This window comes from Mytilus galloprovincialis, chromosome 6 (assembly GCF_965363235.1).
Source record: "Mytilus galloprovincialis chromosome 6, xbMytGall1.hap1.1, whole genome shotgun sequence".
In the NCBI taxonomy this organism is placed as follows: Eukaryota; Metazoa; Mollusca; class Bivalvia; order Mytilida; family Mytilidae; genus Mytilus; species Mytilus galloprovincialis.
The window spans coordinates 61,266-80,164 of NC_134843.1; the positions used below are offsets into that span (position 1 = coordinate 61,266).

General features: G+C 35.2%; 1 protein-coding gene across 3 annotated transcripts in view; it reads left to right on the forward strand.

Moving 5' to 3' along the window:
- The window catches only part of LOC143078644 (MAM and LDL-receptor class A domain-containing protein 1-like), a 141,888-nt gene that overhangs the window by 18,077 nt on the left and 104,912 nt on the right, over positions 1-18,899 (forward strand). For 2 of the 3 annotated variants that reach the window (XM_076253491.1, XM_076253492.1), the window contains exons 3-7: positions 2,984-3,058; positions 4,868-5,032; positions 10,277-10,351; positions 11,733-11,831; positions 17,331-17,421. In XM_076253491.1, the coding sequence (XP_076109606.1) occupies positions 2,984-3,058; positions 4,868-5,032; positions 10,277-10,351; positions 11,733-11,831; positions 17,331-17,421 (505 nt within the window). The remainder of the gene's footprint in view (positions 1-2,983; positions 3,059-4,867; positions 5,033-10,276; positions 10,352-11,732; positions 11,832-17,330; positions 17,422-18,899) is intronic. The other variant, XM_076253493.1, reaches the window with a different exon arrangement.

Sequence of the window (18,899 nt, forward strand, 5' to 3'; positions counted from 1 at the left end):
TCATTTTCATGGTTCAGTGGTTATAGTTAAGTTTTTGTGTTTTGATCTGTTTTTCTCATACTTTATGCAATAGGTCTACTATATTTGTTGTATGGAATGATTGTAAGGTGTGCATGTCTAGCGGGGAGATGTCATCTGACCGTGACCTCATTTTCATGGTTCAGTGGTCAAAGTTAAGTTTTTAAGTTTTGGTCTTTTTATCTAATATTATATGCCAAAGGTCAGCTATATTTGGTGTATGGAAATATATTATGATCTATATGTCAGTCCCGCAGGTTTATTTGACCATGACCTCAATTGCACGGTTCATTGCACAGTGTTAAGTTTTTGTGTTTTAGTCTATTTTTCTTAAACTATAAGTAATAGGTCAACTATATTTGTTGTATGGAAGCTTTGTTAGCTGTACATGTCTGCCTGGCATGGTTCATCTGATCTTGACCTCATTTTCATGGTTCATTGGTCTTTGTTTAGCTATCTTGGTTAATGTTAAGTTTATGTGACAGTTGTAATAAAGCTTTATACTTAGGACTTTCAACATAATATCAATGATTAGTAAAGAAGGCGAGACATTTCAGTGTGTGCACTCTTGTTATAGTTCGTTCTTATGTTGTACTGTTATACCACTGTCCCAGGTTAGGGGGAGGGTTGGGATCCCGCTAACATGTTTAACCCCACCACATTATTTATGTATGTGCCTGTCCCAATTCAGGAGCCTGTAAATTGTAATTCAGTGGTTGTCGTTTGTTTATGTGTTACATATTTGTTTTTGCTTTATTTTTTTACATAAATAAGGCTGTTAGTTTTCTCGTTTGAATTGTTTTACATTGTCTCATCGGGACCTTTTATAACTGACTATGCGGTATGGGCTTTGCTCATTATTGAAGGCCGTACGGTGACCTACAGTTGTTAATGTCTGTGGCATTTTGGTTTTTTGTGGATAGTTATCTCATTATAGCAATCATCCCTTATGAAACTGAATTGTTTGCCGCAAACTTTTGCGGCAAACAAAGTTTGCAGGAACACAGAAAATAGTGTTTGCAGATGTTTGCCGCTAGCTGCAAACTTCTGGCAAACATTGCTGCAAGCTTTCGGAATGTTTGCAGAAACATCAATGTTTGCCGTAAGATTGCCAGAAAGTTTGAAATAATAAAGAATGTTTGCCGCAAGATTGCAGAAAACTTTTACCATTCTATATGTTAGCGGCAAGATTGCAGAAAACTTTGACCATTCTATATGTTTGCCAGAACATTGCAGGAATTACACAATACTGACTGGGCATGCCTAGTTGGCACTTCCTGGATGCTAACAATTTGAAAGTTGTGGCTAGGTCAATGTTGGTTGTGTTTGGGAATGTATTTCATATATAAGAGATCAAGGAGGCATTTTGGTTCAATAATATGGGATAATCAGTATGTAATTTTGTAAGTACAAATAATTAATAGAACTTCATGCTTTAATGAAATAATTAATGTTATCATCATACATAATTAAGTAAGCAACTATATATACATGTATGTGTGATTGAAAAACTCAAATACATGTATGTATTTCCTTAAATCTCATGAGTTTGCAAGAATTCTTTCAATGACTGTTTGTATAAAGACAGGAATTGACTTTGTAAAAATGTTGTTGTGTAATTTGAAAGAGATAAATTGAATGTGTCTTCACACATGACATTAGTATATATGTGTAGTTCCTGCAAATTGGCCGCAAGTTTGCAACAAACATTTGCCGCAAGCTTGCGGCAAATCTAATTTGCATAATTATGTTTGCAGCAAGCTTGCCGCAAACTTCATTTGCATGGTAAAATGGTTGCGGCAAGTTCGCAGCAAACGTTTGCTGCAAACTTGCTGCAAATGTTTGCAGCAGGGTTTTTTTTTTCGGTAAGGGATACCACTTCTTCTTTTTATAGTAGTCTGTTTTCTTGATTGAGAAAAATGTAATTGCAAGAAAAAGGTTACACATTACTTAGTAAGAGTACTTTAGATCATTCAGGTTTAGTATGTGCAAAAGAACAGCCAGTAGCCATTGGATATTGTAGATCATTTAAATAGTCTTGACCTTTTTATTAGTACAAAAGAACAGCTAGTAATCATTGGATATTGTAGATCATTCCAGTATTCTTGATCACCTATTTATTTGTACAAAAAAAAAACAGACAGTAGTCATTGGATACTGTAGATCATTCAGGTAGTCTTGACTCTTGATCTGTTCATTTGTATTAAAAAAAAACCAGTCAGTTGTCATCTTCACTTCACACACGCATATACGAATATTAATTATATGCTTACGAGACATGTTGCAATGTTAAACTTATTACGGTATGTGAAAATCAAGACTTGCATAAAAAATATCCCAATATTAGAGGCAGTGGCGTCATTTTTCCTCAGAGCTTTCAGCTCTTTGATTAATAATTTTTTCATATTTTACATCATACTTTCAGCACCACCTGACTGAAGTGTTACAGGGTTTCAAGAATATAACAAAAGACTTGTTTTACTAAGATATGAAAAACATACAAGTAAATAATTTGACATTCTCTTATTGTCTCTCTGATTCTTTTTCTTTCTCACCCTCTTTAATACAGAAAAATCTAAAGATAATTTTATAATAGAAATGAGGTTCATACATCCTGACTCCTCCCCCTTTTAATGTGTGAAAACAGGCACCCTTGGTACTCTTTGTTTCAACACTTGCCCAATTGTAATGGGATTTCGCGGGCATCTTCTAGTATATAAGTGGATTAGAAATTGTAATTTTTAAATATTTTTCAAATGTTATGAATGACCATGATTGGAGGATATATGAGTTTACTCCAATAATACAGCTCCTTCTATAAACATAGTCGTCCTTAATGAGTGATGCCTACTATGATTTTAATGCTCTAAGACTTAATATAACAACTGGATTATTAGAGTAAGGTAGGTGTTAATAAAAAAAATACAGGTCAGCTGTTATGTATATCAATGGTTTTATTTTATAGGAGACACATAATCCCAGTGATGTCGAAGGAGAGACAACCCTGCAGGAACCAGAGGAAGAAGAAAGGGAGCTGGAGGTAGTTATATAATTAAATGTTTGATAACTATTTCAAATTGACACATAATGTTTGGACACGCATAGGTCTAGAAATATAAATATGACTAACCCTAAATATGAAAAACATCAAGAATTTTAGACAGTTCCTTATGCGAGCACCCTAGATTTGTGTTCTACCCAATAAATGCTGAAATAGGTGCCGTTGTAATTACCTAGCTGGCAATTAGTTACAAAACTAATTGGGCGCTTTTTTCAAACTTTTAATTCTGGAATACAAAAAATATGACCACAAAAACCTTAAATGATCGTCAAACTACCTAAAAGTTTTAAAGTTACACACAGGAAGTAGTGCTCATTAGGAAGCCTTATGTAGTGCATTATCCCCTATGCTTTTGGCTAAAATGTCCAAACAATTGTATGAAATATTTCATTGCCGAAAATCTGTAATAAGTCGTTTATATTTCCCAAATGGCAAAATGCACAGGAATATTGTTCATGTCCAACAAATCTCTATGATAGAGGAAATAAAGTTATATATCTAAGTTGGCGGTAATTTGAACTTATCTTGCCACATAAGATTATTGTTTTATGAATGAAACGAGGTCATAAAACAGATTCATAAATTGACGTTAATGAGATGTTATAAGTTATGTGAACAACTTGTCCCCGAATCCAGTCAAACCATCTAAAGAAGACAACTCGAACCGCTTGTCAGATTTACTTAGGGTTTCATATTATGTTAGACTAAAATCTCTAGTGGAGTCATCAATCTTGTTTGTGTATTGGGGTATATTTAGTGGTATTTTTAGGGGCCTATGCACATATGCATATTACTTTACTAGACCAAACCAATATGTACTGGACTTTGCCCAATGTCAGGCGACCATTGGAATGACAAATAATTGGAGCTTTGTTTGTGAGACTTCCTAACGGCATCCTATTACAATTAATTCTTGTTTATTATACAAAAAATTATAGATACAAAAAATGAGTCTGGGTTAATTGAATTTACTTTAATTATTTTTTGAATAATTTCTGGGCCTATACTAATTTTCATTTATGGCTCATTATTGATTAATTTGCCTTAATAATCAATTCATTAAACAAACATAAATGTACAATATACGAAAGTCTAATGTTTGTTCTTTCAAATGTTAAAAAAAAGAATTGAAGCAACACTGCCACAGTTTCCATAATTACGTTTGCCTTGCTTTTTGGTTAACTCCATTACAGTGCTTACAGTGCTTTGATTATCTGATAACGTCACAATTATGTCATGATATGTACAGTTTTTATAAACATGAAAATACAGAATAAATGCAGTTTTCCATCTTTATTTTCTTTGTGGAAACATCGTGCACAGCCAAGAAATAACAATATTTTAAGGGAAGCTTTATTATAACTATTGACATATTCTCACCAAATATAAAGTTGATTCTTGGGTGTGCACATTATACTTTCCCAATCTAAAACATAATTATTGAAATTTGATTTTCTTTTCTGAATACCTTATAACTTAGTCTAGTTTGGAGTTATCTAAGTATATGTATGATAACTTTTAAATTTGCAGTAATATTTGGGTTAAATAAGGGCTTTATATTGCCCCTACTCCTTTGCAGTAATATTTGGGTTAAATAAGGACCTTATATTGCCCCTACTCATTTGTTTTTCACAAAAATTTGGCATCACAACAGGACAACAAACATGTATAGACCAGTTTAACTATTTGACCCATGAACACATATTATGAACTTTTACAAGATATTGGAATAGTTCTTGTAAGTTTTATCCATAAATGTTTTTCATTCAAATTGTATTTTTTTATTAGGTCAGACAAGGAAGATTTGGGAAACGACATCTTGACAGACCAATCAAGTCTTATGCAAGGAAAATGGAAGAAGGCATGCAAAAACTTACACATAGGAAAAGGTTGTTGGCAGAGAGAAAGATGAAAGAATGGAGGAAATCAAATGGAGAAGTACCTGAACCTGAGGTATTAAGAATATGTCAGTGTGGCAGCGGTTATGTTAAAGGCATAAACAAGTGTCTGACTGACCCCACCAACGCTAATTATTAGGTCCGGTGGTCCAAGGGTCTGGAAACGGTCATATTTGCCAGTCTTGTCCTAAACTGAAAGTATTTTGTCCTAAACGTGTAATTTGGATGTAGGACAAATTTTATTTTTCAACAGCAAAAATTTTGGTCATTTCGTTGATTGAGTTTCAAAATCGCAATTTTGAACATAATTTTGTTTTGTTATCCATTTTCTGTAAATAAAATCAACTCCAGTAAAGTGTTATAATCCTGAGGGCCCTCCTTATAAGGCCAACCTTAAAAATATGTTTGTTTGCAGTTTTCCGACTGTACTTTCAGACTGAAGGGTCGGTAGGTAGGAAAAATATTTTATTTTATCAGCCAAAATACAATTTAAACAAGCAGTTACACTAAACCAAGTTTCTTGTGAAGAAAAAAAAACCATTTTAAAACAACAAACACTGGACATGCTGAAAACCAACATCAAATGAACAGGCATTTTCAGATAAAACTTTTTAACCAAAACTGAAACTTTAACATAGTGTCATTATCCAATTTATGACATATGGTATAATTATTCAATACTGGAACACTTATAAACAAGGAATGTCATTATGACTAGAACTGTTTTAAAGAAATATATTCAGACATGTATGCTTCTTGACTAGAATGTTTTCATGAGTAGAGAAAAATGTAGATATTAAAGATTTATAAGACAATGTATTAAAAAGTGTATTTTTAATAAAAAAAAAATAACCATTGAATCTTCCTCAATTGAAAAAAAAGGCAACTTGAAAAAAAAGTATTAAGACATTCAACTGTTTTCATATTTCTAACAATATTTAATTATATGTGATAAGGTTATATTTTTGCCAGGCTTTAATGAAAACCAAAGAAATCTAAAGTTTGGGGTGAAATCCATAGCACCCCATTAAAAGTGAATGGTCTGTACTGAAATGTTTTTAATGCATAAAAAAAATTGGCAGCATAGCTCCTAAGGACATGTTTTAATTGAATTCACACAGGCCACACAGTTTCGGTATATTTAATATTGTAAGAAAGAGAATAATTGCAATGAGTGGGGCAGCCCCCCTTATCCTAAAGGAGCATACTCATTGCAATCGATTTAATATAGAGAGAGTATATTTATTTTTCAAGCTAACCATTCATTTTCTCTACATCTTTGTGTAGTAAGGGTTGCTTCTTATTGATTTGGCATGATCTATATCCATTAACATTTCAAATGAGACCTTCCTCCGTACAGGCGTGTTTACAGATATCCATGAAGATTTAAATCACGGAGGAGTGGTTTCATCTTTGTCGTCTTCACAACGATTTGTAGAAAATATGCCATACTTCAAGCTGCTGTCGAATTATTTAACCACTGAAATTGGTTCCATAAAGTCAGGCTCCACAGATTCTGTACCCGATTTGTTTAAGACAGAATGGTTATCGTGTCAGTTATGAATATCTGCTGCATCATTGTCAATGATATCATCACACATCATTACATGTGCCTGAATCTGTATAAACAGTTTACTAATAAACTTTTTTGTTTGTTATTTGTCTTAAAATTGACACGAGACGACAGCGTAAAGTACTCCTCCGTGACTTCATGGATACCTGTAAACAATTTCCATGTGCTTTATCATTAAATGGTCACATGAACGCTTGACAGGAAGCTAAGAAAAACTGAACTTGAAATGCGTAATTGACCCAGACTTTAAATCATTTCCGGAAAGGACCCAAAGTTCCGGATCGCGTCAATAGAAGTATTAAAAAAAATTTCTTCAAATTTAAAGCAATAAAATTTTCACAGTCGGGAGGATTTTCAAGGGTCGGTCGATAAACTGCAAACAAACAATATTTTAATTTAAGCCTAACTATATTAATGCCTCAGGAGCTATTGGCTAATGATCACTAATCTCTTTACCTGTGTTTTTAATTCACACCTGGCTATTAATCACAAGCTCTGAGTGAGAACTAATATTATTAATGGAACTATTTTGTAGAAATAGATTATTGATACACAATACGTTTTTGTGTAATGCCTGTACATATAATTTTAATTGGGAATCCCTGTCTACTATTTGGTCCAATCAGCTTGGGGGTTTCCCAGTTGCTGCTTCATGTGAAATCTCGTTTACTAATTGCTTTTCGAGATTATACTAATTAACCAATCAAAATTAACACTGCATTTGAATTAACATGATTAACCAATCAGTGCTTAATTAATAGGGCTCTTGTTTTAGACACAAGTACATAATTCATACATGTGATTCTTCCGGCGGGAGTCAAAATCTCCCGCTTTTAAGCCCCTCTTCCGTCCCTCCCGTTAAAATTTGAAATCTTCCGCTTTTTGAAAATGTCAACCTCGAAAAAATTTCAGTAGAAATTTTTGTTTACAAAATTGATACTGACAGAGAAAAAGTCCAAGAAACTCGAAATTGATATCGGAAAAGTCCGAGAAAAACGGAAGTTTCCTTTAACTGTTTTGATGTCAAAAGGTAAATAGCCTAGAGTTATCTATGAAGGTGTTAAGGATTAGACTGTATATATATACAGCAATAAAAGAGTATTGGCAATTACCTGGTGATCAACTAGCAAGTTTAAGACACATGCCTGGATGATTAAAAGTGAAATATTGACAATGGATTAATTTAAGTTGTATAAACAATGACTTTGATGTGATGCTGTTAAAAACATTGAACAGTTATATTACTTAACCTCAAGACAAATGTCTTAATGATCTCAAATATGATTTGCATGCGTACTACACTTGTTGCAAAGCTGACTTTGGTGACCCTAATGACTTGACCACACATATGGAGACAGCAAACCCACCAGAAAGCTCACAACTCTATCAATTCAACACCAATGTTCAGTAGTGGTACCAAAGTTGACAATGTAGCTTAAGCAGAGATACTTTTTACCAACTATGTATGATGGCTGATCACTTTATCTTGAACTTTATATATAATAAATAAATATTTAAAAAACCCTTATCTTCTATATCTATCAAGTAAAAATGGCTATGGAGTTATAGAATCATTAACAAAAAAGGAAAATATGCAGTTTAAACACCAAAAAACCATTGCGTACGTCGATAAAAATGTCGATAAAAAATCTCCAGTTATGAGGCCCAAACTCCAGCTGAAAATTTCCAAATCTCCAGTTGTGGCTTGACAACTCTGTCACATGTCTGATAATTATTCTGAAACCAACGCTTGCTTTGAGCAGACATTCAAATTTCCTGGGAAATCATTTATTCCCACCCGCCCCTCCCTAGAGGATAGTTTTTACCTTATTGCTATGTCTTTTCAGCCTTATATTAAAATATATTGTAATAAGTTATTATACCCCCGCTTTAAAAAAGGGGGGGTATACTGTTTTACCTCTGTCTGTCAGTCCGTCCGTCAGTCCGTCCGTCCATCAGTCCGTCAGTCCGTCAGTCAGTCCGTCCCACGAAACTTCGTCACATTTTTCTCAGGAACTACACATCCACCCTTTCTGTAATTTGGTATCAACATTTATATATGTCAGCCATACCGTGTGATGCATTTTCAGATTCATCACTTGACAACTTCCTGTTTACCGAACACTTGTATGATTTTACACATGATAGCCAAGTTGAAAATTTTCGTCACATTTTTCTCAGGAACTACAATACAAGGATTTCTGTAATTTGGTTTCAGGATTTATATAAGTCAGCTATACCGTGTGATGCGTTTTCAGATTCATCACTCGACAACTTCCTGTTTACCGAACACTTGTATGATTTTACACATGATAGCCAAGTTGAAAATTTTCGTCACATTTTTCTCAGGAACTACAATACAAGGATTTCTGAAATTTGGTTTCAGGATTAATATAAGTCAGCTATACCGTGTGATACGTTTTCAGATTCATCACTCAACAACTTCCTGTTTACCGAACACTTGTATGATTTTACACATGATAGCCAAGTTGAAAATTTTTGTCACATTTTTCTCAGGAACTACAATACAAGGATTTCTGAAATTTGGTTTCAGGATTTATATAAGTCAGCTATACCGTGTGATGCGTTTTCAGATTCATCACTCGACAACTTCCTGTTTACCGAACACTTGCATATTTTTACACTATTAATATTATCCACTTGCGGCGGGGGTATCATCAGTGAGCAGTAGCTCGCAGTTTCACTTGTTCTGTACTGTGTTAGGAGTACCACAGATTTCAACTGCAATTTGCTTTGTTTGTAATTATGTTAATATGTATTGCTTTATTGATATGCTAAGAAAAGATTAAACTGTGGTTCTTTGTCCCAAACCTGTGTTTGTTCAGGTTATACTTCTAACCAAGAACCAGTTAACATATCTTGGGCCCCTTACTGATCTCTGAATAGTGTAAAACAGATGCTTTCATTTGCACTGTATCTTTTCAGTGTTTGGTTCGAGCCCCTAAAGGGAAAACATCTAAGTATTTGCAACATAGTCCCTAAATAGAATAAGGAGCAATATATAAGGAGGATTGGGGGGAGTAGTAATGTGGATGAATGCCTCATTCACACGTACATTTAATTCAAATTCGAAATCGAATTCACCAATCGCGTTCACACACTCTTCTTTTTTTAATTGGAATTGATTCGAATTGGCTAATTCGAATTATCCAATTCGCATTAGAAATACGCTTTTGTTAATGCCAATTAAAAGTCCATAATTGTTCGTTTTAGTATTGTTGTATAACATCAGGTTTGAATTTCGACTTCAGAATCGAAATAAATGTAAGCGATGATTGAGAAAATTATCGTTTTGAGTCATTAAAATCATTTTATTATTAAACTGTTAATGCCTTCCCTTAATTGCTCTTTATCGATTTTAGGAAAATGGTAGGATAAATGCGATGCAACAGTGAAAACAGTTTGTTGATGCTATGAGTATGAGCATACTCATGCAGTAATGTGATTTTGACAATCTTTTTTTGAAAAAGGGCACCAACTTTTAAGTTATATAAAAAAATGACCGAAATTAGGTGAAAAAAATTCCTGATCTAATGGTTCTACCCAAAGAATGTTTTTGGGTCTGTACTTGTATCGTTGTTGATGTTGCTAGGCCAGGGACAATTATTTTATAATTGTTTTCAGTTATACAATTTAAAAAAAAGTCTTAGAAAAAGATATAATGCTTAAAAGAAGACTGAACAGATTGTACTTTTTTCCTTTTAGAATATTGACCCTGATGACCCTGAATCTAACCTGCTTGAAGGTATGGAAATTGAAAACAATGGACATCCTCATCTTGTAAGTATTTATAATAATCTGATTGGTTTAGAAAAAGTCACAAGTCCAACAATGTTTTCAAAGGTGGACTGTAAACAGAAGATAAAAAAAAGTGTTATTGCATCGGTATTTTTCTGGAAAAGTGATATTATATTGTTATTTTTTATTCAGTCATGCTGGGTCTAATGCTATCCCTCTGGATTTAAAGATGGTACAAAATTCCAAATGGAAAAAATGTCATGAAAATGATTGTTTGTAAACAATTCTATGACTTAATTGCACAAATTCGATATCTTTTCATAAGAATATTTTATTTTACTGTTTTTTACCAACCTGATCTAATTATTCAATTAATTTAATTAATTTATGAAAACAACCATTCGAAATTACATGAATTAAGAATGTGAGCAAACATGTACAAATAACATCAAAACGAGAAAGGGGTCATCGATAATTGTCAACCATTTTCCAAAGTGTACACTGGGTGGGAGGGGGATAACAAATCTACATACCTTACGCTTTTTTTTTCTTTCCAGAATTTTTCGTCAGATATGTTTCAGTTTATTTTTGGTGCAAATTTCTATAATAAACTACTACAAATGACAGGATCTTCTTTTTATTAGAAAATATTGATACTTGTCTTAAAATCAGAAAATGGTTGATATACACTTTTTGAGGGAGGGTGGGGTCTGAAAAAGTGTGTGTTTCGTACACTTTGAAAAATGTTTGTCAATTATGGATAACCTCAAACGAGAAGATAGAAACAAAAAAACATAAAAAAAACATCTAGGGCATTATGTAATTCAGTCTATGCATCGATTGTCTGTCTGTCTGTTCGTTCGTCCATCTGTCTGTCTCGCTTCAGGTTGAAGTTTTAGGTAAAGTTAGTTTTTGATGAAGTTTAAATCCAATTAACTTGAAACTTAGTATACATGTTCCCTATGACATGATCTTTCTAATTGTAATGCCAAATTAGAGTTTGGACCTCAATTTCACTATCCTCTGAACAATGAATATGATAGTGCGAGTGGGGCATCTGTGTACTATGGACACATTCTTGTTAATAGTCTATTATAAAGAATATGAAGGATGTTAGTGTTTTGATACCACTTCCTGTTGATAGATTCACAAATCTTTTTAGATTATCAGAGTTGGTTGATGTTATTAAAATTATCTTCAGAATAAAGTTGACATGTATAAATATTTTTAAGATTTTTATTAATTTTATCGTAAGACAGAAATTAAGAAGTGACATTCTTAATCAATTTTATTTTTACATCTGATGTATATTAATATTTCTTGTTTTTACAATGAAAGGATTCAATGAATTTTTGGTCTTCAGAAGATACTAAAAGTATAGCAAGAGAAGAAACATCTGATTACATGTAATTATAATTAATAGGTTCAAGGACTCCACCCAGAAAAAAGTGCTAAGACGTACGGCGATTCCCATGACTCACACAAACTTATACCAGAACAAGAAGCACTAGCCAAGAAATCAGTGAGTAGATATTACTTTTATGGCTAACCAATGAAAATTCCTGTCATTTCAGACAAAAAAAAATCTGATGAGTAAAAGAGAATTTCAAAGTATTTTTAAAGTCCACTTGACTTCAAATTTTTCATTCTTACATTACAGTTTTCTAAATCTAGTACAAAACAACAGATTTTGAAGATCTTTTTCCCCCTTCAAAGTGGAGAAGCCTATTTAAACTGTTCATTTATTTTTTGTGACTTATAGAAAATGAATATAATTGTCAGAGATGTGAGGAAAACATCAAATTGGTTTTATAAGCACATAAAAAAAAAATGCCACAAAGCTAAACATCAAATGAAAAGTAAAAAAAACATAAATACCAAACCCCAAGGAAAATTCAAAACGATGTCCCCTATCAAATGGCACAATCAGAAGCTCAAATACTTAAAACAAAAGGAAAACTACTGTCATATTCCTGACTTGGTACAGACATTTCCTTGTGTAGAAACTAGTGGATTAAACCTGGTGTAATAGCCTGCTAAACCTTTCTGATCACTTGTATGACAGTGTTTAAACCTGGTGTCATAGCCTGCTAAACCTTTCTGACCACTTGTATGACAGTGTTTAAACCTGGTGTCATAGCCTGCTAAACCTTTTTGACCACTTGTATGACAGTGATTAAACCTGGTGTCATAGCCTGCTAAACCTTTCTGATCACTTGTATGACAGTGATTAAACCTGGTGTCATAGCCTGCTAAACCTTTCTGACCACTTGTATGACAGTGATTAAACCTGGTTTCATAGCCTGCTAAACCTTTCTGACCACTTGTATGACAGTGATTAAACCTGGTGTCATAGCCTGCCAAACCTTTCTGATCACTTGTATGACAGTGATTAAACCTGGTGTCATAGCCTACTAAACCTTTCTGATCACTTGTATGACAGTGATTAAACCTGGTGTCTTAGCCTGCTACACCTTTCTGATCACTTGTATGACAGTGATTAAACCTGGTGTCATAGCCTGCTAAACCTTTCTGATCACTTGTATGACAGTGTTTAAACCTGGTGTCATAGCCTGCTAAACCTTTCTGACCACTTGTATGACAGTGATTAAACCTGGTGTCATAGCCTGCTAAATCTTTCTGACCACTTGTATGACGATTAAACCTGGTGTCATAGCCTGCTACACCTTTCTGACCACTTGTATGACGATTAAACCTGGTGTCATAGCCTGCTAAACCTTTCTGACCACTTGTATGACAGTGATTAAACCTGGTGTCATAGCCTGCTAAACCTTTCTGATCACTTGTATGACAGTGATTAAACCTGGTGTCATAGCCTGCTAAATCTTTCTGACCACTTGTATGACGATTAAACCTGGTGTCATAGCCTGCTACACCTTTCTGACCACTTGTATGACGATTAAACCTGGTGTCATAGCCTGCTAAACCTTTCTGACCACTTGTATGACAGTGATTAAACCTGGTGTCATAGCCTGCTAAATCTTTCTGACCACTTGTATGACGATTAAACCTGGTGTCATAGCCTGCTAAACCTTTCTGACCACTTGTATGACAGTGATTAAACCTGGTGTCATAGCCTGCTAAACCTTTCTGATCACTTGTATGACAGTGATTAAACCTGGTGTCATAGCCTGCTAAACCTTTCTGATCACTTGTATGACAGTGATTAAACCTGGTGTCATAGCCTGCTAAATCTTTCTGATCACTTGTATGACAGTGATTAAACCTGGTGTCATAGCCTGCTAAACCTTTCTGATCACTTGTATGACGATTAAACCTGATGTCATAGCCTGCTAAACCTTTCTGACCACTTGTATGACAGTGATTAAACCTGGTGTCATAGCCTGCTAAACCTTTCTGACCACTTGTATGACGATTAAACCTGGTGTCATAGCCTGCTAAACCTTTCTGACCACTTGTATGACAGTGATTAAACCTGGTGTCATAGCCTGCCAAACCTTTCTGATCACTTGTATGACGATTAAACCTGGTGTCATAGCCTGCTACACCTTTCTGACCACTTGTATGACAGTGATTAAACCTGGTGTCATAGCCTGCTAAACCTTTCTGACCACTTGTATGACAGTGATTAAACCTGGTGTCATAGCCTGCTAAACCTTTCTGATCACTTGTATGACAGTGTTTAAACCTGGTGTCATAGCCTGCTAAACCTTTCTGACCACTTGTATGACAGTGATTAAACCTGGTTTCATAGCCTGCTAAACCTTTCTGACCACTTGTATGACAGTGATTAAACCTGGTGTCATAGCCTGCTAAACCTTTCTGATCACTTGTATGACAATTAAACCTGGTGTCACAGCCTGCTACACCTTTCTGACCACTTGTATGACAGTGATTAAACCTGGTGTCATAGCCTGCTACACCTTTCTGACCACTTGTATGACGATTAAACCTGGTGTCATAGCCTGCTAAACCTTTCTGACCACTTGTATGACAGTGATTAAACCTGGTGTCATAGCCTGCTAAATCTTTCTGATCACTTGTATGACAGTGATTCAACCTGGTGTCTTAGCCTGCTACACCTTTCTGATCACTTGTATGACAGTGATTAAACCTGGTGTCATAGCCTGCTAAACCTTTCTGATCACTTATATGACAGTGATTAAACCTGGTGTCTTAGCCTGCTAAACCTTTTTGATCACTTGTATGACAGTGTTTAAACCTGGTGTCATAGCCTGCCAAACCATTCTGACCACTTGTATGACAGTGATTAAACCTGGTGTCATAGCCTGCTAAACCTTTCTGACCACTTGTATGACAGTGATTAAACCTGGTGTCATAGCCTGCTAAACCTTTCTGATCACTTGTATGACAGTGATTAAACCTGGTGTCATAGCCTGCTAAACCTTTCTGACCACTTGTATGACAGTGATTAAACCTGGTGTCATAGCCTGCTAAACCTTTCTGATCACTTGTATGACGGTGATTAAACCTGGTGTCATAGCCTGCTAAAACCTTTCTGACCACTTGTATGACAGTGATTATACCCCCGCTTTAAAAAAGGGGGGGTATACTGTTTTATTATACCCCCGCTTTAAAAAAGGGGGGGTATACTGTTTTACCTCTGTCTGTCAGTCCGTCCGTCAGTCCGTCCATCAGTCCGTCCGTCTGTCCATCAGTCCGTCAGTCAGTCCGTCCCATGAAACTTTCGTCACATTTTTCTCAGGAACTACACATCCACCCTTTCTGTAATTTGGTATCAACATTTATATATGTCAGCCACACCGTGTGATGCGTTTTCAGATTCATCACTTGACAACTTCCTGTTTACCGAACACTTGTCTGATTTTACACATGATAGCCAAGTTGAAAATTTTCGTCACATTTTTCTCAGGAACTACAATACAAGGATTTCTGAAATTTGGTTTCAGGATTTATATAAGTCAGCTACACCGTGTGATGCGTTTTCAGATTCATCACTCGACAACTTCCTGTTTACCGAACACTTGCATATTTTTACACTATTAATATTATCCACTTGCGGCGGGGGTATCATCAGTGAGCAGTAGCTCGCAGTTTCACTTGTTAAACCTGGTGTCATAGCCTGCTAAATCTTTCTGACCACTTGTATGACGATTAAACCTGGTGTCATAGCCTGCTAAACCTTTCTGACCACTTGTATGACAGTGATTAAACCTGGTGTCATAGCCTGCTAAACCTTTCTGACCACTTGTATGACGATTAAACCTGGTGTCATAGCCTGCTACACCTTTCTGACCACTTGTATGACAGTGATTAAACCTGGTGTCATAGCCTGCTAAACCTTTCTGACCACTTGTATGACGATTAAACCTGGTGTCATAGCCTGCTAAACCTTTCTGACCACTTGTATGACAGTGATTAAACCTGGTGTCATAGCCTGCTAAACCTTTCTGACCACTTGTATGACAGTGATTAAACCTGGTGTCATAGCCTGCTAAACCTTTCTGACCACTTGCATGACGATTAAACCTCGTGTCATAGCCTGCTAAACCTTTCTGACCACTTGTATGACAGTGATTAAACCTGGTGTCATAGCCTGCCAAACCTTTCTGATCACTTGTATGACGATTAAACCTGGTGTCATAGCCTGCTACACCTTTCTGACCACTTGTATGACAGTGATTAAACCTGGTGTCATAGCCTGCTAAACCTTTCTGACCACTTGTATGACAGTGATTAAACCTGGTGTCATAGCCTGCTAAACCTTTCTGATCACTTGTATGACAGTGATTAAACCTGGTGTCATAGCCTGCTAAACCTTTCTGACCACTTGTATGACAGTGATTAAACCTGGTGTCATAGCCTGCTAAATCTTTCTGACCACTTGTATGACAATTAAACCTGGTGTCATAGCCTGCTAAACCTTTCTGACCACTTGTATGACAGTGATTAAACCTGGTGTCATAGCCTGCTAAACCTTTCTGATCACTTGTATGACAGTGATTAAACCTGGTGTCATAGCCTGCTAAACCTTTCTGACCACTTGTATGACAGTGATTAAACCTGGTGTCATAGCCTGCTACACCTTTCTGACCACTTGTATGACAGTGATTAAACCTGGTGTCATAGCTTGCTAAACCTTTCTGATCACTTGTATGATGATTAAACCTGGTGTCATAGCCTGCTAAACCTTTCTGATCACTTGTATGACAGTGATTAAACCTGGTGTCATAGCCTGCTAAACCTTTCTGACCACTTGTATGACAGTGATTAAACCTGGTGTCATAGCCTGCTAAACCTTTCTGACCACTTGTATGACAGTGATTAAACCTGGTGTCATAGCCTGCTAAACCTTTCTGACCACTTGTATGACAGTGATTAAACCTGGTGTCATAGCCTGCTAAACCTTTCTGATCACTTGTATGACGATTAAACCTGGTGTCATAGCCTGTTAAACCTTTCTGACCACTTGTATGACAGTGATTAAACCTGGTGTCATAGCCTGCTACACCTTTCTGACCACTTGTATGACAGTGATTAAACCTGGTGTCATAGCCTGCTAAACCTTTCTGATCACTTGTATGACGATTAAACCTGGTGTCATAGCCTGCTAAACCTTTCTGACCACTTGTATGACAGTGATTAAACCTGGTGTCATAGCCTGCTAAATCTTTCTGACCACTTGTATGACAATTAAACCTGGTGTCATAGCCTGCTAAACCTTTCTGATCACTTGTATGACAGTTGCATCAAATTCCATCATTGACAACAAGGTGTGAAAAAAACAAACCAACACAATAGATAGAATTGTCCCAAATAAGGCTGCAGCAGTCAACATTGTTTTATAATCTTGATCACAAAAACTTATTAAGTTTCAGCAGAGTTCGCGAAAAGTGTCAGTCCTCAGGATTTCACCACCAAAATTTTGCATAGGACTGACACAATTTTAGATGTTTTCTATAGAATTAATAGTGAGGACCAGTAGATTTTCTTCAAGGACAACCAGGGAAAAAAAGATTTCACGAACCAGTTTGTTTACAGTAGCTTCTTTTTTCAGGGTGACTCAAGCGGCAGAAAGAGAAATTTTGACACTTATACCCCTTGGCTTTGGAAAGATGGAATTGTTCCTTATAGTATGTTTAACATGTGTAAGTACTGGACTCTATATAGTATACATAAGATGCTTTTCAAGTGAGCTTTTCTCAACACTTGGCGTCCGTCGTCTGTTAACTTTTACAAAAATCTTCTCCTCTGAAACTACTGGGCCAACCAAATTTGGCCACAATCAATCATTATTGGGGTATTTAGTTTTAAAAATGTTTTTTTGGTGACCTGGCCAACCAACAAAGATGGCTGACATGGCTAAAAAAGAACATAAATGTAAAATGTAGATTTAGTCTTATATCTCTGAAACCAAAGCATTTAGAGCAAATCGAACATGGGGTAAAATTGTTTGTCAGGTTAACATTTATCTGCCCTGAATTGGTAATTTTAAGAAAATTTTGCTGTTTTTATACGCCAGTCAATATTATGGTATACAAATGTTTGGTGTCCGTCCGTCCGTCTGTCTGCCCGGTGTAAACATGTTGCACCGTAACTAAGAGAACGACTTATCCAAATTTCATGAAACTTATTATAGTTGTTTCTTATAATGGTCAAATGATCTGTATTTTTTTTGGTGAAAATAAGATTTAAACTTTTTGAGTTACGGCACTTTGTAACTAAAACAGGGGTGGTTTTTTTTTCACATGTCGCACCGTATCTCAAAAACAATTCTTGATTATTGCTTAAAACTTTACACACTTCTTTGTTATATTAATCTAAAGATCTGTATAATTTTTGGTAATGATTCAAAATTTCATTTTTGAGTTTTTGAGTATTTTTGTAAAAAAGGGGGAGGGTTTTTTTACATGTCGCGCTGTATCTCAAAAATGATTTATGATTATTGCTTAAAACTTTACACACTTCTTTGTTATATTAATCTAAAGATCTGTATACTTTTTGGTGTTGATTCAAAATTTCATTTTTGAGATTTTGAGTATTTTGTAAAAAAGTGGGAGGGGTTTTTTACATGTCGTGCCGTATCTCAAAAACAATGTATGATTATTGCTTAAAACTTTACACACTTCTTTGTTATATTAATCTAAAGATCTTTATACTTTTTGGTGATGACTCAAAATTTTTTTTTTAAGTTATTGAGTATTTTGTAAAAAAGGGGATTTTTTTTTTTACATGTCGCGCCGTATCTCTAAAACAATTTATGATTATTTCTTGAAACTGTACACACTTCTTTGTTATATCAATCTAAAGATCTGTATACTTTTTGGTTTGATTCAAAATTTTATTTTAGTGATATTTAGTTTTTTTTTTTTTAAAACAGGGGGGGGGGGGGGGGGGGGGTGTTTCACATGTCCCGCCATGTCTTAAAAGCAATAAATGGTTATTGCTTAAAACTTTCTCAGAAACTATTGATGATTATTGCATAAAACTTCCACACAAGACATCAGGCGTATCATGCGCTCATAGCGCAGCTGTTTATTGGTTATTATTTAACACTTTCAATATGGCATTGTTTTTTTTTGGCGCGTTTGTATAGCCGGAGAATATTAGCACATACAGTTTCATG